We start from the raw sequence: 27,511 nt of genomic DNA, 5'->3' as shown, positions 1-27,511 counted from the left end.
CGATGCTGTTCGTTCACTGAGCCACGTGTTAAAGTCAATCCTCTGCAGAATCGCAGATTGTGTCCGAAATGGAGAGAGAAATGAGTAAAGCGTTGTGAATGAGTGTTCAGGAGTGTTTCACACCCCCGGCTCAGGAGACCAGTTTAACCCTTTGACTCTAATCACATCCACACTGAGTCCTGTTCTACACGTGGGGCTTTAATTACAGTGTCAATGCTGCGTGATTATTTTTCAAACTTTATCTCACACAAAACTTTTTTATAAAACTACAAACCGTTAGCTCTGGGTCACATGACCTCCTGCTGTTATCTGTAAAATTGAATGCTATTGGTCATGTAATCAACATGTTTATCAAATAAATATAAGTACATTATAGTATTATGTCTTTCAATCTATCAAACTCTGTGAGTCTGTCTGATAATCTGTCTGTCTGTCTCTCTATTGGTATTACTGACTGTCTGTCTGTGTCCATCTCTGTCTGTCTGTCTGTCTGTGTCCATCTCTATCTATCTATCTATCTATCTATCTATCTATCTATCTATCTATCTATCTATCTATCTATCTATCTATCTATCTGATAATCTGTCTGCATGTCCATTTCTCTCTCTCTCTCTCTATTGATATGACTTTGTCTGTCTACAAGCTTGTTTGTCTGTCTTTCTGTGTCCATCTCTATCTATCTGTCTGATAATCTGTCTGCATGTCCATTTCTCTCTCTCTCTCTCTCTCTCTCTCTCTCTCTCTCTATTGATATGACTTTTTGTCTGTCTACAAGTTTGTCTGTCTGTCTCTCTGTCTGCGTATCTATGCCTGTCTATCTGTTGAAGCGTCCGTTTGTCTACATATCTCCGTCTTTATTTATTTCTGTTTATCTGCCCAACTTCCTGTCTGTCTATCTGTTTGTTTATCGCTCTGTCTATCCTCTCCTTCACCCGTCTGACTGTCTATCTATCTGACCTTTGACCCCTGGCCCTTAATACTGTCTGGTTGCCACATTGTGCAGATCATAAACGAATAATAGAAGATAATAAATGAAAATAAAATCTCGAGACAGAAACACACTTCAGTAGACGTTGTATGAATGGATTAGTGCGAAGGTGAATGTCATTCCGTATCAAATAAACCTACATCATTCCTAAATTCCCAAATCCAAGTAGTTGTAGATGTTGATTTTAAGAATCTAGCTGTTGTATTAAACCCATCTCCTGAGTTCGGATGAAACCGACGTATTTAATACCGTGCACATGTTCAGAAAAACTTTACAAAACAATAACAACAACAACAACAACAATAACAGCGCTTTAAATAAATCTGTACACTGCCAATTATAAAGGAGGATCAGTGGACTAAACACACACACACACACGTACGTTTTGGAATAACAGCATGCATGAAATGGGGCGGAGCTTAAGCAATTTAATCAGCCAATCACACACTTGATCATATGACATTCATTTATATTTCTTTCTGTCAGACTTTGCATACATTTTTATATTATTATGATTATGCTAGCTAGCTAGCTGTTTATTTATCCTGGCTAACATTAGCATTATCACTGTTACGTCACATCAAGTTTTTGATTGGCTGATTGAATTTAACACAAACTGTAATAAAGAGTGTGGTTTGCGATTAAGCTAGTTAATGTGAAGTGAAGTACTGTGGTGGTGATGAGGCTCGTGATTGGCTGGCTGAATTTAACACAATCTCCGCCTTTTTCATCCAGTGTCATGAGGACGCATTGGGAAAATCCAAATTAGGGCCACTTGGAAGCAGGCTACTTAAGTAGGGAGCACTTCCTTAAGATTTTGGACAAATTTGAAGTTGGTGTAGATAGTAATTGAGTTTAATACATTTTAATTAACAATGTTTAATTTTTTTCTAATAGGTGAGCGTGCGAATTTTGAAACCCCTCCCCCCAAAAAAAGGTGTTCTGATAAAGTAGAAGACGATTAAATTAATCGTCGTATCATCTCTCTCTCGCTCTGTTTTTTCTAACATCTGTTCCACAGCTGGATGTACATTGGTCTCTCCAACACATTTTCATCTCAGACCCTCAAACCCTTAAATCATGTGTGTGGATTTCCCGTTTCACGAGCACAAAGTTTCACAAGAAGTGAGCGATACGTTCCGCTCTGCTAAATGACTAGCTCCTGTGTGACTGGGACAGTTTAAACCGTGTGTGTGTGTGTGTGTGTGTGTGTGTGTGTGTGTATTAGTGTGAGGGATTGATTTCTTCACCACAAATCTTCCTTGTCGCTCAAAACCATGTGTGTAAATCAGAGGAAGCTTCTGTTAGCCTTCGTTCTCCTGAGTGAGATACAGAAGATTGAGCTGTGATAAATCTTTCCGACAAAAGAATAAAATTTGCTGGAACAGGAGCTGGAAATGTTGCACATGTGGCAGGAGAGTTTCTGCCTCACAAAATATCAGAGCCAATCAGGTTCTAGTATGCAAATGAGCGTGTTACAGTGTCACAAAATATCAGAGCCAATCAGGTTCTAGTATGCAAATGAGCATGATATTGTGACACAAAATATCACGGCCAATCAGGTTCTAGTATGCAAATGAGCGTGTTACAGTGTCACAAAATATCAGAGCCAATCAGGTTCTAGTATGCAAATGAGCATGATATTGTGACACAAAATATCAGGGCCAATCAGGTTCTAGTATGCAAATGAGCGTGTTACAGTGTCACAAAATATCAGAGCCAAACAGGTTCTAAATGAGCATGATATTGTGACACAAAATATCAGGGCCAATCAGGTTGTAGTATGCAAATGAGCATGTTACAGTGTCACAAAATATCAGAGCCAATCAGGTTCTAGTATGCAAATGAGCATGATATTGTGACACAAAATATCAGGGCCAATCAGGTTCTAGTATGCAAATGAGCGTGTTACAGTGTCACAAAATATCAGAGCCAATCAGGTTCTAGTATGCAAATGAGCATGATATTGTGACACAAAATATCAGGGCCAATCAGGTTCTAATATGCAAATGAGCGTGTTACAGTGTCACAAAATATCAGAGCCAATCAGGTTCTAGTATGCAAATGAGCATGATATTGTGACACAAAATATCAGGGCCAATCAGGTTCTAGTATGCAAATGAGCGTGTTACAGTGTCACAAAATATCAGAGCCAATCAGGTTCTAGCATGTAAATATGCATGCTACTGTGACACAAAATATTAGGGCCAATCAGGTAATTTTATGCAAATGAGCATGTTATTCCATCCATCCATCCATCCATCCATCCATCCATCCATCCAGTATATAAATGAGCATGTTACTGTGACACAAAATATCAGAGCCAATCAGCTTATAGTATGTAAATGAGCATGTTACTTTGTCATAAAATATGAGGGCCAATCAGGTAATTTTATGCAAATGAGCATGTTACTGTGACACAAAATATTAGGGCCAATCAGCTTACAGTATGTAAATGAGCACGTTACTGTGTCACAAAATATCAAAGCCATTCAATTTATATTATGCAAATTAGCATGTTACTGTGACACAAAATATCAAAGCCAATCAGGTTGCAGTATGCAAATGAGCATGTTACTGTGAAACAAAATATAAAAGCCAGTCAGGTTCTCTTATGCTAATGAGCGTGTTACTGGGTCACAAAATATCAGAGCCAATCAGGTTCTAGTATGCAAATGACCATGTTACTGTGAAGCAAAATATAAAAGCCAATCAGGTTATTTTATGCTAATGAGTGTGTTACTGAGTCACAAAATATCAGATCCAATCAAGTTCTAGTATTCAAAGAAAGGATGACTTCATCACAATTCCATTCAAGAATGTAAATGATCGTGCTTCTGTGTCACAATGTATAAGAGCCAATCAGATTCTAGCATGCAATTGAATGAGCCAATCTGTTTGTAGTATGCAAAAAAGCCAATTGGGTTCTAGTATGTAAATGAGAGTGTTACTGTGTCACAAAATATCAGAGCCAATCAGGTTCAAATATGCAAATCCTACCCATGTAACTCTGGTGCAACAATTTGCATATTTCTATTTGCATATGAATATCTTATTTCTTTAACGATTGTTTTTGTGTGACTTTAAAATGTTCAGTTGAACATTCTGTTTATGATGTAAAGTTTTACACACTGGAACATTTTTTTTTTTTACATTTTCATTCTTTTGCTCTCGAGTACCAACATGGGTTTAACCTCCTCCTGACAAGTTTTATAAACATCACTATCTCACGCATTCCGTTTTGTTTTCGTAATAAAAATGATTACGCTCCTCCGTTTTTTATTCGTACAAACTGTTAGAACACACTGTTATTTAACATCCTGAAAGTGTTAGTGTTCTTTTTTTTTTTTCACTGAACACAACTATTGTAGAAGTGTAGCAAACGATTTCTGGCCTCCTGCCTGATTATGAAACAAATAAATAAAAAGAAAACAATAAAGACATGCTATAACTGGTGTGTGTGTGTGTGTGTGTGTGTGTGTGTGTGTGTGTATCACAGTCATCTGGTCAGTGTAACCTCATGCACGTAAAAAGCAAAGAGCAAAAAAAAAAAAAAAATCAGGTCCGTATGAGAGAAGTTTTAAAGTTCTCCTTTTTTTTAGAAAGCGCACAAGTCATAAATCTCCTCTAAACGTTTCTGCTCATCTTCTGAATTCCTCTCTTCCATCTGTCCGTCCATCTCTCTTTCATTCTGCTTTATTTGGAAAACACGTTTCCCGTCAGTCCTCTGTTTTCACGCCCTGAAGCTCAACAAGGACGAAGCTCAGGCTCCGTTTCATCGTCCAGTCACTAAGTTCATAGTGTGATGTCATCAGAGTTACCAAACTTAACTAGCCAAGCTAGCTACTGGTTTGCTGAACAATATAGTTTTGCAAGATTGCTAGTAAACCTCGCTACTGATAAATATTAATAGCTAGCATAATGCTAACTAGCCGACGAGCAAGATTTTAATTACACAATATAATAGTTACAGCGAAGTTAGCTACGTTGCTAAGAAACATGGCTGATCGTATTAATTACTCAATAGCTATCCTCATAGCAAACTTGATTACTGATGTAAAGTGAACTAGCACGCTAGCAAACTTGACCTTGGGCTTGAATGGCAGAATAAATTATTATCTTGCTAACAAATTATCCTTAATGATGTTTATTACTAGCAAACCTGGTTCTAGGAATTAATTAGCTTTAAAATAATTAATCTAATCTCATCTAGAGAACCTTAGCTAATTTTTAAGCTGCTGTTTCCTTAATGTAGTAAAGTGAGGGAGTAATAAGAGCCAATCAGATTAAATATGCAAATAAGGGTGTTACGTCATCACAAATTCTAAGAGCCAACCAGGTGCTCATATTTAGCGAGTTATCTGCATGACATTAACACACTGGTGTGTTTATCTACAGGAGCTGGCTAGCTTAGCTAATATTGCAAAACTATTATTGTGTAATTAAAACCAGTTTTTATTTTTTGCTACATTAAGCTAGCAACTTAATCTCAGGTAGCTACTGATTAGCATACTGCTGCATTTCCAGTGCTAGCTTAGCTAATGCTGCTAAATTATTATAAATATGAAATCTATAAATAACTAAAAACAATGTCATGACGTTTGTGATTGGCTGCTTAAATTCAACCTAAGCTCCGCCCTTGTTGCCCCAGGATGTCCGGTTAGTCCTCTGTCTTGTCGGGTCCTACTCAGCGTGTCGGTGGTTCCGTCGGTTGCGGCTCTTGCGGATCTCCAGCAGTGGTTTGAGTTTGCCCAGGTCTCCCCGTGGATTCACCCGGAAGCTCTGCAGCTGCTGTCGTTCTTTGCAGTACTGCTGCATGGCGAGCGTCTCGGACGGGCCCAGGGCCGATGCCAGTGCTTTGGGTTTCCATGGCGACGAGTGCTTATTGCCGAGCGTGCTCAGTAGCGCCTCGGTCAACACGTGAAGCCGGATCTTGGTGAGTGTCCGCTTGAAGCCGTTCTCCGTGGCTATGCAGTGATACAGGCCCTGATCGGAGAGCTGCACTGAGCGGATCAGGAGGCCATGCTCCGTCGCTACGATACGCTCGCTCATCTTCACCTACAACACACACACACACACACACACACACACACACACACACACACACACACACACACAGAGTGAGTGATGTCAGTTTAGAGATCTGACATCTAAACCAGAGGTCATGTGTGTGTCACAGCTTTGCTACACTTTTACAAGCTGTTAATTACACAATTAGCAAGCTGCTCGCTAACAAACAGTGATGTTCTCATTGTCGGTTGTTAGCCTGAATGCTAATGTTCCTGTATGGAGTAACTGATGTGTGAAGTCGATGCTCCACGCTGCCAGCTCCTGAGTGTGTGTTTGTGTGTTTGATGTTGAACATGTGTTTCTGATCTGAGGGGAATTTCACCTCGCTGTGAAAGGCGCTAGCTCGTCGCTTTAGCTAATGGACGTTCTGATGGAAAGCAGCTGGTGTTTTCTTCTCCTTCTTCTGTTTGTCTTCTTCTTTTGCTTTCTTCAATCTTCTTGCCTTTTTTATTTAGTTGTAATTACATTATTAAAATTTACAGAATAGAGCTGACTTTTATTCCAGTTCAATTTATTGTTTGCCTTTTAGTTTGTTTCCTTTCTTTCTTTGTTTCTAAAATCATCTTTCTTTCTTTCTTTCTTTCTTTCTTTCTTTCTTTCTTTCTTTCTTTCTTTCTTTCTTTCTTTCTTTCTTTACCCATTTCTTTCTTTCTTTCTTTCTTTCTTTCTTTCTTTCTTTCTTTCTTTCTTTCTTTCTTTCTTTCTTCACCCATTTCTTTCTTTCTTTCTTTCTTTCTTTCTTTCTTTCTTTCTTTCTTTCTTTCTTTCTTTCTTTCTTTCTTTCTTTTACTCATGTTCTCTTCCCTCTTTCCTTTCATTCCTTTGTCCTTACATCATTTTCAGCTTCTTGCAAGCAGCAAGTTCAGTTTATCATTTAACATCAAGTTAAATCTCAACACTCCTTCACTGTGAATGAATGAATGAATGAATGAATGAGTCTGACTGGCAGAAAGCAGGATTAATGATGACATAAATAACTGTTCCATAATCACTGAATCACTGAGCCACTGAGTCACTGAATCACTGAGTCACTGAATCACTGAGTCACTGAGTCGTATATTAAAGTGATTACAGTCATTAGTACTGTTTGCTGCAGGTTCAGGTACAAGTTCTCTCGTAGTGTGTGTGTGTGTGTGTGTGTGTGTGTGTGCATGCTGACCCCTTTCCTGCGGTCGTTCTCTCTCTGAATGAGCCACTGCACGGAGGCTTTTGGTGATTTGGGTGAACAGTCGAGAAAAGTGGTGTTGTGTTTTACTCCATACTGAGACATCTCCACTGCATTCCTGTAGGCTGAAACACACACACACACACACACACACACACACACACACACACACACACACACACACGATTTAGGATATGAGTACAGCATGTGATTAACCAGCATGTGTTGCTGTGAAGTATAAGTAATGGCACCTTTCAGGTTGAAGCCTCGACACTGAGTGAGTGGATTTCCGTGCATGATGTCCTGCCTCCTGCTCCTCCTGAAATCAGAACCACACTCCAAATCGCACATATTCTCTTTAAAATACTGTGTGTGTGTGTGTGTGTGTGTGTGTGTGTGTGTGTGTGAGTGTGTGTGTATACACAAACCTCTTTCCTGTAGGATAGAACGGAGAGCAGCTCCGCCCGTCCCAGGCGCAGTACGGGTCTCGAGCCAAACAGCAGTCTGCACATGCCGAGCCGTAGGCATGGCAACGGTGTAGGGACACCTGGGATACGCCGTACTCCGAACTCACGTACAGCTGTTGCTGTAACACACACACACACACAAAACATAAACATGATACAAAAACGTGCCTTATCTTTCCCATTCACTTCTATGGGAATTATATTCATTCATTCACATAATAATTCATTCATTTACAATATCACATAATTCATTTATTCAATTCATCCATCATTTCAGCTTTTGATTCATTCATTCATTCATTTATTCATTCATTCATTCATTATTCATTTGTTCATTTATTCATCCTTCCATCAATCCAGTCACATCACCCATTCATTCACCCATCCACAGAGCCATTCATACATTCATCCATCTATTCATTCAGAATAACATTCATCTATCCATCTATTAATATAATCAATTGCTTCAATTATCCATTCATTCATCTATCCATCCATCCACGATATCATCCATTAAATCATCCACCCAGTTATCCATCCACACCAAACCATTTGTGTAACTGATCCATTCATTCACAAAATCACAAAAGAATTCATCCTCTCATCTTTATCTATCCATCCATCAATCCATTCATTTGTGTCATCCATCCATCCATTCATTATCCATCATTTATCCATAACACTATTCATTTATTCATGCACTCACCCATCTATCTCTCTATCAGTTCACTATTTCATTCATTCATTCATTCATTCATCCAGCCATCTACTCATCCTTCTATTCATAATACCATCCATCCATCCATCCATCCATCCATCCATCCATCCATCCATCCATCCATCCATTCATTCATCCACAGATTCACAATATCAGCCCTTTACCTATCTATCTATCTATCTATCTATCTATCTATCTATCTATCTATCTATCTATCTATCTATCTATCTATCTATCTATCAGACACACATTCAATTAATCCAGCCATTTACCCATTCAAAATACCATCTACTTCTCATCTCATCTCATTATCTCTAGCCGCTTTATCCTTCTACAGGGTCGCAGGCAAGCTGGAGCCTATCCCAGCTGACTACGGGCGAGAGGCGGGGTACACCCTGGACAAGTCGCCAGGTCATCACAGGGCTGACACATAGACACAGACAACCATTCACACTCACATTCACACCTACGCTCAATTTAGAGTCACCAGTTAACCTAACCTGCATGTCTTTGGACTGTGGGGGAAACCGGAGCATCCGGAGGAAACCCACGCAGACACGGGGAGAACATGCAAACTCCGCACAGAAAGGCCCTCGCTGGCCACGGGGCTCGAACCCAGGACCTTCTTGCTGTGAGGTGACAGCGCTAACCACTACACCACCGTGCCGCCCTACCATCTACTTATTTATATCAATTTATTCATCCATCCATCCATCCATTCATCCACAATACCATCAGCTGACATTGTCATGTATTTATTCCTCCATTTACAGTATCCATCCATTCATCCATGCAACATATCATCATCCATTCATTCATCCATAGATTCTCAATGTCATCCCTTCAACTATCCATCCATCCATCCATCCATCCATCCATCCATCCATCCATCCATCCATCCATCCATCCATCTGTCTCTCTGTGACTCTGTACCTTTTTAGAGGAGATCCTCAGGTTGGTTATTGCTGCTGGTTTCTGTGAAATTAAAGGAAGTCAAGTAAAACATCAGATCCTCATGAGCACTGAGTCATTTATTCACCACATCCTTATCCACATGTTTACTCCCTTCTCCTCTCTATCCTCCTCTCCTTTCTCTGTATTCCTTTTCTCTCTCCTCTTATTCTCTCCATTCCCTCCTCCTTAGAGCATTGGGTTCTTTAAGGGCTCTCAAATGGAAATATCTTCCTCTCTTCGCTCGTCAAATTTCTTTTTTACTTCATAATTTTATCCTCATTAATCCCTCCATCCTTTTATTTCCCTTTCCCCTTTATTTCATTTCTTCATTTTTTTCGATGATCTCCGATCCTCTTGTATCTTTTCACCCCTGCCCTCATCTCCCCTCCCCACTTCTCTTTTTCTCCTCTTTTCCATCATCTACCATTCTTTTCCTTTCCAGATCTTTTCTTATTTTCTTTCTCTTCTTCTTTCCTCTCCTCTATCCCTTGTTCCAGAGGGTGTTTTGCTGTATTTGGCAGGAGTTCAGACCTTAAACACTTCCAGCTCCTCCAGGATCAAATCCTCATCCAGAGAGCGATTAGTGGGTAAGACTACCACCTTCTGCACTGTGCCTCTGTCTGAGGGGGAAAACAGAGAGAGAGAGAGAGAGAGAGAGAGAGAGAGAGAGAAATGATCACAATAAGGAGAAATACAGTTCCCACTCAATGCCATCCATCCATCTGTCCATAAAGACATCCATCCATCCATCCATCCATCCATTTGTCCATCATCCATTCATCTTTCTATCTGTCCATCAAGCATCCATCCAACTGTCCATCCAATCATATGTCCAGTCATCCATTTATACATCTGTCCATCAAGCCATCCATCCATTCAACCAACTGTATGTCTGTCACATCATCCATCCATCCATCCATCCATCCATCCATCCATCCATCCACGCATCAATCCATCTATTCATTCAGCCATCCATCTATCTGTCAATCCATTCATTCATCTGTCCATCAAACCATCCACCCATCCATCCATCCAGCATCTGTCTGTCCACCAACCCATCTACTCATTTATCTGCCCACCTATTCATCCATCCATGTGTCTGTCCATCAAACCATCCACCCATCCTTCCATTCATTCATCAATCCATCTGTCAATCCATCCATCCATCAAACTATCCATCCATCCATCCATCCATCCATCCAGCATCTGTCTCTCAAGCTGTCTATCTATCCATCCATTCACCCATCCTGCCATTATTTATCGGCATCTATACTATCCTTACCTATAATTTAGCATTTTCCTAATTCTATCTTTGTCATTTCATCCCTCTATCAATCTATCCCTCCATCTACCCATTCCCTTTTTACCTCCCTCTGTCCATCCCTCCTTCCATCCTTAAATCCATTCATCCATCTAGTTTTATTTCACTCCAATACTATTGCAGGAATTAGAAATCCCTGACCAGAACTGCACTCAGAATTCTGGGATAACTGGCAGCTGATAAACACAAACAACTGGGATGTGAAAACGTCATCCAAAACCACTGCTGAACATCTGACCTCCCCTTAACTCACACACACCACAAAATTACAAGATACATAGTACTGGTCAGTATGGGGTAGGGTGTGTGTCTCCTTTCTTTTTTATCGTGGTCTATGGGATGTCTTACATGACAGTATGCGTGTGTGAAGGAGAGAGAGAGAGAGAGACCTGTGCCAAGGAATAAGACGTGGTAGAGGCCGTCAGCAGCGTGCACTTGGTCGACGGCGATGGCGGTGTATCTATAATCAGCGTGTGTGCGCAGCAGCAGAGGCTTCCGAGCCAGCGGGTAAACTGAGTTAAACATCAGCGGGTGATTCCTCATGAACGTCACCACATCATCGGAAAACTCTTTAGTGCTCCGAATGTTGGGAGTGAATGCACCTCCAGGACACTGAGAGAGAGAAAGGGACAAAAGATATCCAGTATACATACACACATACCTGAATGTGTGTGTGTGTGTGTGTGTGTGTGTGTGTGTGTGTGTGTGTGTGTGTGTGTTGGTGAGGGGTTACTCACAGTTCCAGGGCGTGGATACGGCATTCGTCCCTGAAATGCCGTCCACTGGAAATTTGGTCCATCTCTGTGAGCAAACGGCCCGTTAAACACTGTCAGCACATCCGCCATGTTGTACACACACACTGCTGATCCTTTAAACACTGAGCTACACACACACACACACACACACACACACAAGAAAAAAAGCAGTTAGGATAACCAAATATACAAAACATAGGCTCTAATGCACTAACAATAAAATCCTGAAATTTGAATTTACACACACACACACACACACACACACACACACACACACACACACACACACGTAGGCTGTACCTGGTGGAAGTGAACAGTCCGTATAAAAGCAAGCCTTGGGGATTTTCAGTCTCGAGCAGAAACACACTCTCTGTATGGAAGAAGGAACACAATTAGTGCGTGACTTGTCTCATGAGCCCTTTAAAAACACACACACACACACACACACACACACACACACACACACACACACACACACACATAGCCTTGTTTGTTCTATTACTCAGTTTCATCGTTAAATATTGTAAGCAGAATGTCCTCACCGAGTTCGTCAAAGTGTGTTTCAGTGCCGTCTTCCTCCACAACTGAACACACCATGCGGGCCTTCAGAAATGTCGTCCACTTATTCACTAAACTGCGCTGACCACCAATATCATTCTACAGAGACACACACAAAGATGTTTATTACACACGTACACATACACAGATGTCTATTTTACACACACACACACACTTACAGGACAGACTCGTGCCACCATGGTGTGTATGTTCTTGGTGTTGCCATTGTTGTCCGTTAGTCTCTCACGGAAGAAAAAATAAAGTTTCGCATCATTTGCGTCTGATCCATCAGGAATCAGTTGGGCATCGATAAACACAGGCTCTGGAACAATAACGTACACCTGCAGCATTAGCATTATTAGCATTATTAGCATTATTCACTCGAGGATGTGAAATCACCACAAAGGTTACTGAATAGTGCATCTGTCAAGAGATTACATTGCAAGTTGGCTAGCTATCACTTTATTTCATTCCTCATTTCATTATATATTTTATTTCACTGAATAATAGTGATTAAGCAAGCTATTTAGCAACTTATGTTTAACTACTCCAGTGAAACCCCTCTGTGTAATGTTACATCGCTAGCTACAGTTGTGGTCAGAAGTTTACATACAGTGACATGAATGCCATCTTGGATATGAATGTCACGGCAATATTTGGGCTTTCAGTAATTTCTTTGAACTGTTTTTTTTCTGTGGCAGAATGATTGTACAGCTTTAAAAAAAAAAGCTTAAAGTCCTTCCCGTGCCTTACAGTACCTGGTATTCCTGGGCAGTCTCCCACTCAAGTACTAACCAGGCCCAACTCTGATGGTGGCGCATCGGGCGGCACCGATCTCCGTAGCCCTCGGCCTCTCGCCTATTACATAGCTAGGGTTACAGTGGGGGGCTAGTCTTCTGGTAACCACGAGAGTTTAACTCCCCATGCACATCTGTATTGCAGCGTGCCTTGCAAGATGGCGGTAGGTACCATTTTTATGATGGTCTTTGGTATGACCCGACCGCGAATAGAACTCACGATCTCCCGATCGAGAGGCGGACATGCTACCACTAGGCCACTAGTCGGTATGATTGTACAGCACACAGCTTTAATTAAAAAAAAAAAAACACTAGAATTTGGTGCACAAGTTTTAATTTTCTTTGGGTTTTCTGAAATCAACACAGGGTCAAAAATTTACATACGCTTACTGAGATTATTAATTCAGAGGTGCTGAAACTTCAAAAATGTCTCTTATCTCGCCAAGGCCGAGGTCTCTTAACTTCCTGTTAGTGATCATGATTGACTACAGCTGGTAGCTTCTCTGTACCTTCATAAAAAGGGTTTGTTTACAGCACTCATTGGATTGACCAACACACAGTAAAATGGGAAAGTCCAAGGGGCTCAGTGCAGATCTGAGAAAGAGGATCGCAGATGTACACAACTCCGTAATGTCTCTTAGGGCCATTTCTAAACAACTGCAAATTCCAAGATCAGTTCAAACAATTGTATCCAAGTTATTGTGAGGTGTAGTCACTTTGCCCAGCCACTTTGCTTCAAGAAAACCCAAACTGTCACCCTCAGCTGAAAGGAAATTGGTTTGGATGGTCAGGAACAACCTGGGAACCACCATGGCACAGCCCTGCCATGAACTGGAAGCTGATGGATCATTGTTTACAGTTCAGATCACCATGGACTAATAGGCTGCTATCCAAGAAATAACCCCCTGCTCCAAAACTGACACCTTCAAGCTTAACTAAAGTTTGAAGTTGGCCACATGGACAAAGAAAAAGCCTTCTGGAGGAAAGCTGTATGGTCAGATGAGACAAAGATTGAGTTGTTTGGCCACAATGACCACCATGTACAGAGGAACACTGTACCAACTGGTGATGGTGGTAGGATCATCATGCTCTGGAGCTGTTTTGCTGCCAGTGGAACTGGTTCATTGCACAAAGTGGATGGAATAATGAAGAAGGAGAATGACCTCTGAATTCTACAGCATAAACCATCAGAAACTTGAACATGGCTTGGGACCTGGGAGTTACACCAGGACAATGAACCCAAACACACATCAGAGCTGGTTGTGGAGGATAAAGCAGGCTAACATTAAGCTTAAAACAAGTCCTGACTTCAACCCTATTGAAAATATATGAATCGTGCTTATTCGAGTCCATGCCAAGAAGAAAAAATTTAATTGAACTCTACGAATTCTACCATGAAGAGTCGTAAAATATCCAACCAAAATTCCTCATATCATCTGAGGGAGTTTTTCCTCACCACCGTCGCCACAGGCTTGCTCATTGGCGATAAATTAGGGATAAAATTAGTTAATTTTAAAGTCTTTAATTTAAATTTTCTGTAAAGCTGCTTTGCAACAGTGTCTATTGTTAAAAGTGCGATAAAAATATACTTGACTTGACTTGATAATGGCTACATGCTTGCTAGATGAATCACAATTTTAGCAATACCGAGTCTTTTTGAGGCAATTTATCAACACATCTGAGGTAAATGTTGATGTTCCTGATTGTTTGGTCTCATTTTTGCTGTCGCTGTGTCTTTACATTGTCTGTTAGACAAATAATGACTACATGCTAGCTAGATTAATAATAATTTTAGCAATACAGAGTCTTTCTGAAGCAATTTACCAACACATCTGAGGTAAATGTTGATTTTCCTGATTGTTTGGTCTCATTTTCAATATCACTGTACACTTATATTGTTGATTAAAGACTTAGCAGCTGCATGCTAGCATTATAACTCATCATTTTAGCAATATAAATGTTTTTCTTCAGAATTTACCAACACATCTGAGGTAAATGTTGATGTTCCTGATTGTTTGGTCTCATTTTTGCTATCACTATGTCTTTACATTGTCTGTTAAACAAATAATGACTACATGCTAGCTAGATTAATCAGAATTTTAGCCATACAGAGTCTTTCTGAAGCAATTTACCAACACATCTGAGGTAAATGTTGATGTTCCTGATTGTTTGGTATCGTTTTTGTCACTGTGCCTTTACATTGTTGTTTAAAAATTTAGCAGCTGCGTGTTAACAAGATTATTTTAGCTATTTTGTTTTTTCTTAAAAGTTTACCAACATATCTGAAGCAAATGTTGATACTCTTGATTGTTTTGTTGTCACTGTGTCATATATATATAAAACACAGTGATATCTATCTGGCATATCACTGCAGTGGTGTGACTGTTCTGATGGCTTCAGCCCTCAGAGTCTCTAGGGAAGAATTACAGTTGTGGTTTCTTGTTGCATTCTATTGGATTATTATAGAGGTTTTCTCACCTCGATCATTCACACACACACTTATGGACAATTTAGAGTAGCCAGTTAACCTAACCGTATGTCTTTGGTCTGTCGGAGAAACCGGTGCACCTGGAGAAAACCCATGCAGACACGGGGATAACATACAAACTCCGCACAGAAAGGCCCCCGTCAGCCACTGGGCTCAAACCCAGAACCTTCTTGCTGTGAGGCGACAGTGCTAACCACTTACACCACTGTGCCACTAATTATTAGCAGCTATGCATGGTAAATAGACAGCTAAGAATTTTAGCTTTTCTAAGTAATTGCCCAACGTATCAGAAGTAAATGTTGCCGTTCCTGATAGCACTGTCTCATTTTCACTGTCAGTCTTTACTTTGTCTGTATAAAATATATAAACGGTATGTGATAGCTAGCTAAATTGTCACTGAGCTTTGTGTCCATATTTTTCAGTCACTCAGCTGCAGCTTCAAAAAGTGACTCTAAATGGCAAAAATTTATGGTCTAATAAAATATTAATAAAATGAACTAGACTAGCATTTGACACGTAGCCCTCATTCATGCTAACATCTGGTTTTTGCTTTTTTTCCCACACGGTGTTAATTATTCTGGTCTCTGACAATAACAGAGACGATGTTTTATATATTATCTTTCATTTACACTGCTTTCAGCCAATCAGAACACACCATTACTGGGTTTATATGATACGTTTTTGATATATAGCTTTGGACCAGGCCGTATGAGGTGATTTGTACCGCTGAGCCATTTGGAGTTGTGCTGGTCCGTTCTCACTGCATTCCTATTGGTCAGACTCCTAAAGATGGCTGCGTCCGTCCCCATGAAGTCAATGTACACGCCAGAGAAAAGCTCCTGATCTACAGGAGAGAGAGAGAGAGAGAGAGAGAGAGAGAGAAATACGGAGAGAGACAGACAGGTAGACAGAGAGAGTTAGTGCACCATCTGTCTATACTTTCATCTATCAGTAATGTGTGTGTGTGTGTGTGTGTGTGTGTGTGTGTGTGTGTGTGTGTGTTATATAATGGAACATATGGTGAAAGCTGTGTGTGTGTGTGTGTGTGTGTCCTTGATGGACCATATGGCAAGATCAGGCATGTGTCTTTGGATATGTTCATCATATGATGAAATATATGTTGAAAGTGTGTGTGTGTGTGTGTGTGTGTGTGTGTGTGTGTGTGTGCATGCATGATGGAAATGTTTATGTTTGAGTCAGTGTGATGGGACATCATGCAAGGTCAGATGTCGTGTGTATATATATATATATATATATATATATATATATATATATATATATATATATATATATGTGTATGTTTATATAATGTATAGTAAAAGTTGGCATATGTGTATATTTACATGACATAATGCAAAAGGGACATGAGGTTACGTGTGTGCGTGTGCATGTGTGTGTGTGTGTGTGTGTGTGTGTGTGTGTGTGTGCGCGCGCGCACATGCAGATGTGTATTCCAGCACTTACTGAGCATGACAGAGACGGTGTTGACTTGTGGGTTGAAGGAGCAGCGTCCTTTTCCCGACTCTGACTTCGAGGAGACATAAAACACTTTCTCCTACAGAAACACACACAAACACACCTGTAACATTTCAATAACACACCTGTAATGTTTCAAAAACACTCCTGTAACATTTCAATAACACACCTGTTATGCTTCAAAAATGCACCTGTAACATTTCAATAACACTCCTGTAACATTTCATTAACACTCCTGGAACATTTCACTAACACACCTGTAACATTTCATTAACAATCCTGCAACATTTCATTAACACTCCTGGAACATTTCACTAACACACCTGTAACATTTCATTAACAATCCTGCAACATTTCAATAACACTCCTGGAACATTTCACTAACACACCTGTAACATTTCAATAACACTCCTGTAACATTTCATTAACACTCCTGGAACATTTCACTAACACACCTGTAACATTTCATTAACAATCCTGCAACATTTCATTAACACTCCTGGAACATTTCACTAACACACCTGTAACATTTCATTAACAATCCTGCAACATTTCAATAACACTCCTGGAACATTTCACTAACACACCTGTAACATTTCAATAACACTCCTGGAACATTTCAATAACACTCCTGGAACATTTCAATAACACACCTGTAACATTTCAATAACACTCCTGGAACATTTCTATAATACTCCTGCAACATTTCAGTAACACTCCTGTAACATTTCATTAACACTCCTGGAACATTTCAGTAACACTCCTGTAACATTTCATTAACACTCCTGGAACATTTCAATAACACTCCTGGAACATTTCACTAACACACCTGCAATATTTCATTAACAGTCCTGCAACATTTCAATAACACTCCTGGAACATTTCACTAACACACCTGTAACATTTCTATAACACTCCTGCAACATTTCAGTAACACACCTGCAACATTTCATTAACACTCCTGCAACATTTCAATAACACTCCTGCAACATTTCAGTAACACACCTGCAACATTTCATTAACACTCCTGCAACATTTCAATAACACACCTGGAACATTTCACTAACACACCTGTAACATTTCTATAACACACCTGTAACATTTCTATAACACTCCTGGAACATTTCATTAACACTCCTGGAACATTTCAGTAACACTCCTGGAACATTTCACTAACACACCCGCAACATTTCAATAACACACCTGCAACATTTCATTAACACTCCTGGAACATTTCAATAACACTCCTGGAACATTTCAGTAACACACCTGTAACATTTCAGTAACACTCTGGAACATTTCACTAACACACCTGAAACATTTCATTAACACTCCTGGAACATTTCAATAACACTCCTGCAACATTTCAATAACACTCCTGGAACATTTCACTCACACACCTGCAACATTTCATTAACACACCTGTAACATTTCAATAACACTCCTGCAACATTTCATTAACACTCCTGGAACATTTCAATAACACACCTGCAACATTTCAATAACACACCTGCAACATTTCAGTAACACTCCTGTAACATTTCATTAACACTCCTGGAACATTTCAGTAACACTCCTGCAACATTTCATTAACACTCCTGGAACATTTCAATAACACTCCTGGAACATTTCAGTAACACTCCTGGAACATTTTAGTAACAGTCCTGGAACATTTCAGTAACAGTCCTGGAATATTTCAGTAACACTCCTGTAACATTTCAGTAACAGTCCTGGAACATTTCAATAACACTCCTGGAACATTTCAGTAACACACCTGTAACATTTCAGTAACAGTCCTGGAATATTTCAGTAACACTCCTGGAACATTTCAGTAACACTCCTGGAACATTTCAGTAACACTCCTGGAATATTTCAGTAACACTCCTGTAACATTTCAGTAACAGTCCTGGAACATTTAAATAACACTCCTGGAACATTTCAGTAACACTCCTGGAACATTTCAGTAACACTCCTGGAATATTTCAGTAACACACCTGTAACATTTCAGTAACACTCCTGGAATATTTCAGTAACACACCTGTAACATTTCAGTAACAGTCCTGGAACATTTCAATAACACTCCTGGAACATTTCAGTAACACACCTGTGACATTTCAATAACACTCCTGTAACATTTCAGTAACACACCTGTGACATTTCAATAACACTCCTGGAACATTTCAGTAACACACCTGTGACATTTCAATAACACTCCTGCAACATTTCAGTAACACTCCTGGAACATTTCAATAACACACCTGTTATGTTTCAAAAATGCACCTGTAACATTTCAAAAACACTCCTGTAACATTTCAATAACACTCCTGTAACATATAATGCACACTTGTTTCTATAATGAACCTGTAACATTTCTATAACACACTAGTAAGTTTTCTGGAAAACATCTGAAACATTTTTCTAACACACTTGTAACATAACACACCTATAACATGTCATTAACACTCCTGCAACATTTCAATAACACACCTGTTATGTTTCAAAAACACACCTGCAACATTTCATCAACACTCCTGGAACATTTCAATAACACTCCTGTTATGTTTCAAAAATGCACCTGTAACATTACAGTAACACAACTGTAACATTCAGTAACATGCCTGTAACATTTCAATAACACACCTGTTATGTTTCAAAAATGCACCTGTAACATTTCAGTAATACACCTGTAACATTTCAATAACACACCTGTTATGTTTCAAAAACACACCTGCAACATTTCAGTAACACTCTTGTAACATTTCAGTAACACACCTGCAACATTTCAATAACACACCTGTTATGTTTCAAAAACACACCTGCAACATTTCATTAACACTCCTGTAACATATAATGCACACTTGTTTCTATAATGAACCTGTAACATTTCTCTAACACTCCTGCAACATTTCAATAACACTCCTGGAACATTTCACAAACACACCTGTAACATTTCAATAACACACCTGCAACATTTCATTAACACTGCAGGAACATTTCAGTAACACACCTGTAACATTTCAATAACACTCCTGCAACATTTCGATAACACTCCTGCAACATATAATGCACATTTGTTTCTATAATGAACCTGTAACATTTCAATAACACACCTGTTCTGTTTCAAAAACACACCTGCAACATTTCATTAACACTCCTGTAACATTTCGATAACACTCCTGCAACATATAATGCACACTTGTTTCTATAATGAACCTGTAACATTTCTATAACACAGTCGTAAGTTTTCTGGAAAACATCTGAAACATTTTTGTAACACACTTGTAACATAACACACCTGTAACATTCCTATAACACACCTGTAACATTCCTATAACACACCTGTAACATTCCTATAACACACCTGTAACATTCCTATAACACACCTGTAACATTCCTATAACACACCTGTAACATTCCTATAACACACCTGTAACATTTCTATAGCTCACCTGTAACATTCCCATAATCAACCTATAACATTTCTATGCCAGTTAGATACAAATTTAGCTATCTAAATCTTTTTTTAATTTTGGTTGAAGAAATTGTGAATTTTAAGATGAAGTGCAGTGAGATGCATTAGCATACGACGTATTTGTAACCCACTAGCTAGCTAACACCACCAAGGTGACGAGCATTCTGTTGCTATGCGAAACACAACATTTGAACAGCTGCCAATAATATTGAAACTAAAGTGAGTAAAACCAATTCCATACTATGATAGCTCGCGATTGTAAGGCAGCTAAATTTCAGCTACCTTTAGTGCTAAAGTGCTAATCTAGTCACAGTAGACCCAATAATTCATACTGAAATTTTAATTAATGATTTCAGCAAAAAACAAACATCTCTGGAGTGCAGTCATAAATTAGTGAGGCAAACATGCAACAGAGTTAGCCTAGCTCTGCTAGCTAGTGAAGACACTGACCTTGCTAGCATGTGCGCATGTAAACAGAAATAAGGGCACACTCACATGCTAGCTGGCTACGTTACATTCTTAATGATGATTGAATAACTGTTAGAGAAACATTTACCACATTTTCACTCATTTTTTGGTTCAGTGTCAGATACCTTTGTGAGACAAATCACAAAGTTTGCTAGCATCACATTTAGTGATGCTAGCAAACTTTGTGAACGCTGTAAAAAGTAGGTTTTAGCATCGTAACACTTTCAGTAACAATATAAAACATCAGAGCGATTAAAACTGAGGCTCTGATTTTCCTCCATTTTCCTTCATGGAACGTTAAACACATTTCCGAAATGAAGGACGGGAAGAAGGCGGGATTTATTCACTCACAATCCATCAGTGCAGGTCAGGTTTGGGTTAGGGTAAGTTACAGTCACCAAAATGCTAAATCAACACACACACACACACACACACACACACACACACACACACACACACACACACACACACACACACACAGTGTTCCACTTTTTTTGTGTGTGGCCTTGTCACGTTAATCTGCAGGTCGTACATTTATAAACTCCAAAGAAGGATATGGGATATAAAAGTTAGAAAGGAGAGAGAGAGAGACAGACAGACATAGAGAGAGACGGATAGAGAGAGACCGTGAGATGGACAGACAGATAGACAGACAGACAGAATGAGAGACTCCAAACAGATGGCGCTAAAACAGAGCAACTTCCCGTTCAAACAAATGCAGAATGATGGAGAGCAAAACTCACGGAGAGATCTGCATTCATCTTTTCTCTTTTCTTTCTGATCTTCTTTGTCTTTTTGTTAGTTTTCTTAAATTTTTTTCCCTCCTAAACTCATCTATTATATATCCTTGTACTTATTTTTATTATGTTTATTTATTTATTCATTTTCTCTTCTCTCTTTTTCTTCTGTCCAGTTTCCTGTTTTATTCTCGTTTCTTTTTTCCCTCGTTTTCTCTTATTTTGTCTTTCACACTCTTCACATTTTCTCTTCTCTCTGTTCCTTCTTACTCTTCTCACATGTTCTCTTTTCTCGCATCATTTCACCCACAGCACTTGAACAAGTGAAAAATTAAAGGAAAAACTGATGAAGCGTCTGATGGACCTGATCAGAGAGTCTACACGTCTCTGGAGCTGTTCTGGAGCGACGATGATCACGTTCTTCCAAAAGATCTTTCCTCAGTTGGGATGATGATGATGATGATGTGTAGTGTTCAGTTGTGTTTGGAGAGTTTGTGCCCACTGCAGCCTCAGATTCCTGTTCCTGGCTGATAGGAGAGGAACCTGATGTGCTCCTCTGCTGTTGTAGGTCATCCACCTCAAGGTTTGATATATTGTCTGTGATGCTTTTCTGCTCACCATGGTTGTTAAGAGTGATTATATGAGTTACGATATCCTTCCTGGCAAAAAAGCTCAAACCAATCTGTCCATTTTCCTCTGACCCGCTCTTATCAACAAGGCGTTTGTTTCCACTCACTCACTTGTTTTTTTATTTTTGGCACCATTCTGTGTAAACTCGAGAGACTGGTGTGTGTGAAAACCCCAGGAGATCAGCAGCTTCTGAAATACTCAAACCAGTCCATCTGGCTCAAACCAACACCCATACCACAGTGAAAGAAAATCACACTTTGAGATCACAGTTTTTCTCATTCTGATGTTTGAACATTGTGAACATTAACTGAAGCTCTTGATTTGTATCTGCATGAATTGATGCATCGTGCCGTTGTCGAGGGATCGGCTGAGTAGAGAACTGCAGAAAACAGCAGCTGGATGGGTGTTTCTAATAAAGTGGTCAGTGTGTGTATATACAGTGGTGCTTGAAAGTTTGTGAACCCTTTAGAATTTTCTAGATTTCTGCATAAATATGACCTAAAACATCATCAGATTTTCACACAAGTCCTAAAAGTAGATCAAGAGAACCCAGTTAAACAAATGAGACAAAATATTATACTTGGTTATTTATGTATTGAGGAAAATGATCCAATATTACATATCTGTGAGTGGCAAAAGTATGTGAACCTCTAGGATTAGCAGTTAATTTGAAGGTGAAATTAGAATCAGGTGTTTTCAATCAATGGGATGACAATCAGGTGTGAGTGGGCACCCTGTTTTATTTAAAGAACAGGGTTCTGTCAAAGTCTGATCTTCACAACACATGTTTGTGGAAGTGTATCATGGCACGAACAAAGGAGATTTCTGAGGACCTCAGAAAAAGCGTTGTTGATGCTCATCAGGCTAGAAAAGGTTACAAAACCATCTCTAAAGAGTTTGGACTCCACCAATCCACAGTCAGACAGATAGTGTACAAATGGAGGAAATTCAAGACCATTGTTACCCTCCCCAGGAGTGGTCGACCAACAAAGATCACTCCAAGAGCAAGGCGTGTAATAGTCGGCGAGGTCACAAAGGACCCCAGGGTAACTTCTAAGCAACTGAAGGCCTCTCTCACATCTCTCCACCATCAGGAGAACACTGAACAACAATGGTGAAAGCCACTGCTGTCCGAAAAGAACATTGCTGCTCGTCTGCAGTTTGCTAAAGATCACGTGGATAAGCCAGAAGGCTATTGGAAAAATGTTTTGTGGATGGATGAGACTAAAATAGAATTTTTGGTTTAAATGAGAAGCGTGATGTTTGGAGAAAGGAAAACACTGCATTCCAGCATAAGAACCTTATCCCATCTGTGAAACATGGTGGTGGTAGTATCATGGTTTGGGCCTGTTTTGCTGCATCTGGGCCAGGACGGCTTGCCATCATTGATGGAACAATAAATTCTGAATTATACCAGCAAATTCTAAAGGAAAATGTCAGGACATCTGTCCATGAACTGAATCTCAAGAGAAGGTGGGTCATGCAGCAAGACAACGACCCTAAGCACACAAGTCGTTCTACCAAAGAACGGTTAAAGAAGAATAAAGTTAACGTTTTGGAATGGCCAAGTCAAAGTCCTGACCTTAATCCAATCGAAATGTTGTGGAAGGACCTGAAGCGAGCAGTTCATGTGAGGAAACCCACCAACATCCCAGAGTTGAAGCTGTTCTGTACGGAGGAACGGGCTAAAATTCCTCCAAGCCGGTGTGCAGGACTGATCAACAGTTACTGCAAATGTTTAGTTGCAGTTATTGCTGCACAAGGGGGTCACACCAGATACTGAAAGCAAAGGGTCACATACTTTTGCCACTCACAGATATGTAATATTGGATCATTTTCCACAATAAATAAATGACTAAGTATAATATTTTTGTCTCATTTATTTAACTGGATTCTCTTTATCTACTTTTAGGACTTGTGTGAAAATCTGATGATGTTTTAGGTCATATTTATGCAGAAATATAGAAAATTCTAAAGGGTTCACAAACTTTCAAGCACCACTGTATATATATATATATACACAGCACCCTCCACAATTATTGGCACCCTTCAGTAAGATATGTTCTTCAGCTTCTAATAAATTCTTTTTTTTTAAAAATAATATAGGATAACAATGCAAAAAGGGCGGCACAGTGGTGTAGTGGTTAGCGCTGTCGCCTCACAGCAAGAAGGTCTGGGTTCAAGCCCCGTGGCCGGCGAGGGCCTTTCTGTGTAGAGTTTACATGTTCTCCCCGTGTCCGGGTGCTCCGGTTTCCTCCACAGTCCAAAGACATGCAGGTTAGGTTAACTGGTGACTCTAAATTGAGCGTAGGTGTGAATGTGAGTGTGAATGGTTGTCTGTGTCTATGTGTCAGCCCTGTGATGACCTGGCGACTTGTCCAGGGTGTACCCCGCCTTTCGCCCGTAGTCAGCTGGGATAGGCTCCAGCTTGCCTGCGACCCTGTAGAACAGGATAAAGCAGCTAGAGATAATGGGATGAGATGAGATGAGAACAATGCAAAAAAAGAGAAAAATCCAACCTTTAATTCCAGTGCATTTATCTCATCTCATCTCATTATCTGTAGCCGCTTTATCCTTCTACAGGGTCGCAGGCAAGCTGGAGCCTATCCCAGCTGACTACGGGTGAAAGGCGGGGTACACCCTGGACAAGTTGCCAGGTCATCACAGGGCTACACATAGACACAGACAACCATTCACACTCACATTCACACCTACGGTCAATTTAGAGTCACCAGTTAACCTAACCTGCATGTCTTTGGACTGTGGGGGAAACCGGAGCACCCGGAGGAAACCCACGCGGACACGGGGAGAACATGCAAACTCCACACAGAAAGGCCCTCGCCGGCCCCGGGGCTCGAACCCGGACCTTCTTGCTGTGAGGCGACAGCGCTAACCACTACACCACCGTGCCGCCCTGCATTTATTCAGTTGGAAAAAAAATCCCACATCAAGAAATAATTTTTTTACATGAAATCATGTGTGCCACAATTATTGGCACCCCTGATGTTAATACTTTGTACAACCCCCTTTTGCCAACAAGACAGCACTTAATCTTCTCCTATAACATTTCACAAGATGGGAGAATACAGAGAGACGGATCTTTGACCATTCCTCTTTGCACAATCTCTCTAAATCATCCAGAGTCCTGGGTCCTCTCCTATGCTCTCTCCTCTTCAGCTCACCCCACAGGTTTTCAATTGGGTTGAGGTCTGGGGACTGAGATGGCCATAGGAGGAGCTTGATTTTGTGTCTGGTGAACCATTTTTGTGTAGATTTGGCCACATGTTTAGGGTCATTATCTTGCTGAAAGACCCAGTGATGACCCATCGTCAGCTTTCGGGCAGAGGCCACCAGATTTTGATTTAAAATGTCCTGGTATTTCAAAGCGTTCATGATGCCGTGCACCCTAACAAGGTTCCCGGGGCCTTTGGAAGAGAAACAGGCCCACAGCATCACCGATTGTCAGCGGGCATGAGGTGCTTTTCTGCATACTCATCTTTTGTGTTACGCCAGACCCACTTAGAGTGTTTGTTCCCAAAAAGCTCTATCTTGGTCTCATCTGACCAAAGCACACGGTCCCAGTTGAAGTCCCAGTACCGCTTAGCGAACTCCAGACGTTTACGTTTATGCTTGTAAGTGAGGAAAAGGCTTTTTCCGTGCATGCCTCCCAAACAGCTTGTTGGCATGTAGAGAGCGCCTGATGGTTGTTATGGAGACTTTATTACCCCAAGATACTACTCTTTGATTTCAATTCTCTAACAGTGAGGTTTGGAGAACTTTTTACTTCTCTTCCCATCCTCCTCACTGTGCGTGGTGGCAAGATAAACTTGCATCCTCGTCCAGGCTTGTTTGCCACTGTTCCAGTTGTTTTAAACTTCTTGATGATTCCTCTGACTGTAGATACGGGCCGGTGTAGGCGAGCGGCTGTTTTCTTGTAGCCGTTGCCTGACTTATGAAGGTCGACACACATCTGCCTTACTTGAATGGTGTGTTCTCTGGTCTTTCCCATGTTGAAGAGTGGATAAGAGAAATAGGCCTCTGTGTCACATCATATTTATACCCCAGCGAAACAGGATGTGATGAATTACTAATTAAAAGGTTCCTAGATACTCTGATCCACTTTATAAACTACAGTAGAAATGACAGAAATGCTTCAATTACATTTATTTTCTAGGAATTGTTATGGGTGCCAATAATTGTGGGACAGGTGATTTTATGAAAAACAATTATTTCTTAGTCAGGGATTTTAAATTTTTTAATTTTAATTTCGCTTGAGTTAAAGGTTACATTTTTCTACAATTTTCAGTGTGGATTATGCTTCTGCAATAAAAATTGAATTTATTTTAAGGCTTTTAACACATCTTAACCGGGGTGCCAATAATTGTGGAGGGCGCTGTATATATACATATATATGGTTGTAAAATTGAACAGAAGACTATGACGTTATTAAGAGCACATTACAGGATGTGTGTGAATGATTCTTCAAAGTAAAAACCAGATTCTAAATGTGTGTGTGTGTGTGTGTGTGTGTGTTACCTCAGGGCGTCGGCCGCGGTTGACGTACGCACACACCGGGCTGTAGGCTCCACTGCCACAGATAAACAGATGAGTTCTGTTATAGGGCTGAATCACTCGCAGGAAGTTTCCACAACCGTGCTGCACACAGACACACACATTTAATCATTTAACACTAATCTCACACACACACACACACACACACACACACACACACACACACACACACACACACACACACACCTCTGCTCTTTCTCTCTCTCTCTCTCTCTCTCAAGTTCATCTGTCTATCTGCTTGTCTGTGTCTCTGTCTAATGCTCTATCATGCTCTCTCTTTCTCTCTCTTTCTCTCTATATACAGTGCCCTCCATAATTATTAATACAACCCCGATTCCAAAAAAGTTGGGACAAAGTACAAGTTGTAAATAAAAACGGAATGCAATGATGTGGAAGTTTCAAAATTCCATATTTTATTCAGAACAGAACATAGATGACATATCAAATGTTTAAACTGAGAAAATGTATCATTTAAGAACTTCAAATTTTGATTCATCTGAACACAGAACAGTTTTCCACTTTGCCACAGTCCATTTTAAATGAGCCTTGGCCCAGAGAAGACGTCTGCGCTTCTGGATCGTGTTTAGATACGGCTTCTTCTTTGAACTATAGAGTTTTAGCTGGCAACGGCGGATGGCACGGTGAATTGTGTTCACAGATAATGTTCTCTGGAAATATTCCTGAGCCCATTTTGTGATTTCCAATACAGAAGCATGCCTGTATGTGATGCAGTGTCGTCTAAGGGCCCGAAGATCACGGGCACCCGGTATGGTTTTCCGGCCTTGACCCTTACGCACAGAGATTCTTCCAGATTCTCTGAACCTTTTGATGATATTATGCACTGTAGATGATGATATGTTCAAACTCTTTGCAAT

General features: G+C 40.2%; 1 protein-coding gene across 1 annotated transcript in view; it reads right to left on the bottom strand.

Annotated features, from left to right (window-relative positions):
* Nucleotides 1–801: 801 nt before the first annotated feature.
* The window catches only part of sema3c (sema domain, immunoglobulin domain (Ig), short basic domain, secreted, (semaphorin) 3C), a 109,203-nt gene continuing 82,493 nt past the window's right edge, over nt 802–27,511 (bottom strand). Inside the window, exons 5-18 of the mRNA XM_060903815.1 lie at nt 26,601–26,720; nt 16,746–16,836; nt 16,006–16,125; nt 12,176–12,318; nt 11,981–12,095; nt 11,739–11,808; nt 11,421–11,565; nt 11,073–11,295; nt 9,894–9,982; nt 9,342–9,383; nt 7,652–7,809; nt 7,475–7,542; nt 7,218–7,348; nt 802–6,046 (exon numbers count right to left, since the gene is read on the bottom strand). Of these exons, the coding sequence (XP_060759798.1) occupies nt 5,672–6,046; nt 7,218–7,348; nt 7,475–7,542; nt 7,652–7,809; nt 9,342–9,383; nt 9,894–9,982; nt 11,073–11,295; nt 11,421–11,565; nt 11,739–11,808; nt 11,981–12,095; nt 12,176–12,318; nt 16,006–16,125; nt 16,746–16,836; nt 26,601–26,720 (1,890 nt within the window). The 3' untranslated portion in view covers nt 802–5,671. The remainder of the gene's footprint in view (nt 6,047–7,217; nt 7,349–7,474; nt 7,543–7,651; nt 7,810–9,341; nt 9,384–9,893; nt 9,983–11,072; nt 11,296–11,420; nt 11,566–11,738; nt 11,809–11,980; nt 12,096–12,175; nt 12,319–16,005; nt 16,126–16,745; nt 16,837–26,600; nt 26,721–27,511) is intronic.

Source organism: Neoarius graeffei, chromosome 21, assembly GCF_027579695.1.
Source record: "Neoarius graeffei isolate fNeoGra1 chromosome 21, fNeoGra1.pri, whole genome shotgun sequence".
Taxonomy (NCBI): Eukaryota; Metazoa; Chordata; class Actinopteri; order Siluriformes; family Ariidae; genus Neoarius; species Neoarius graeffei.
Note: the sequence above shows the minus strand (reverse complement) of the source record. Positions and strands in the feature narration are given on the sequence as shown.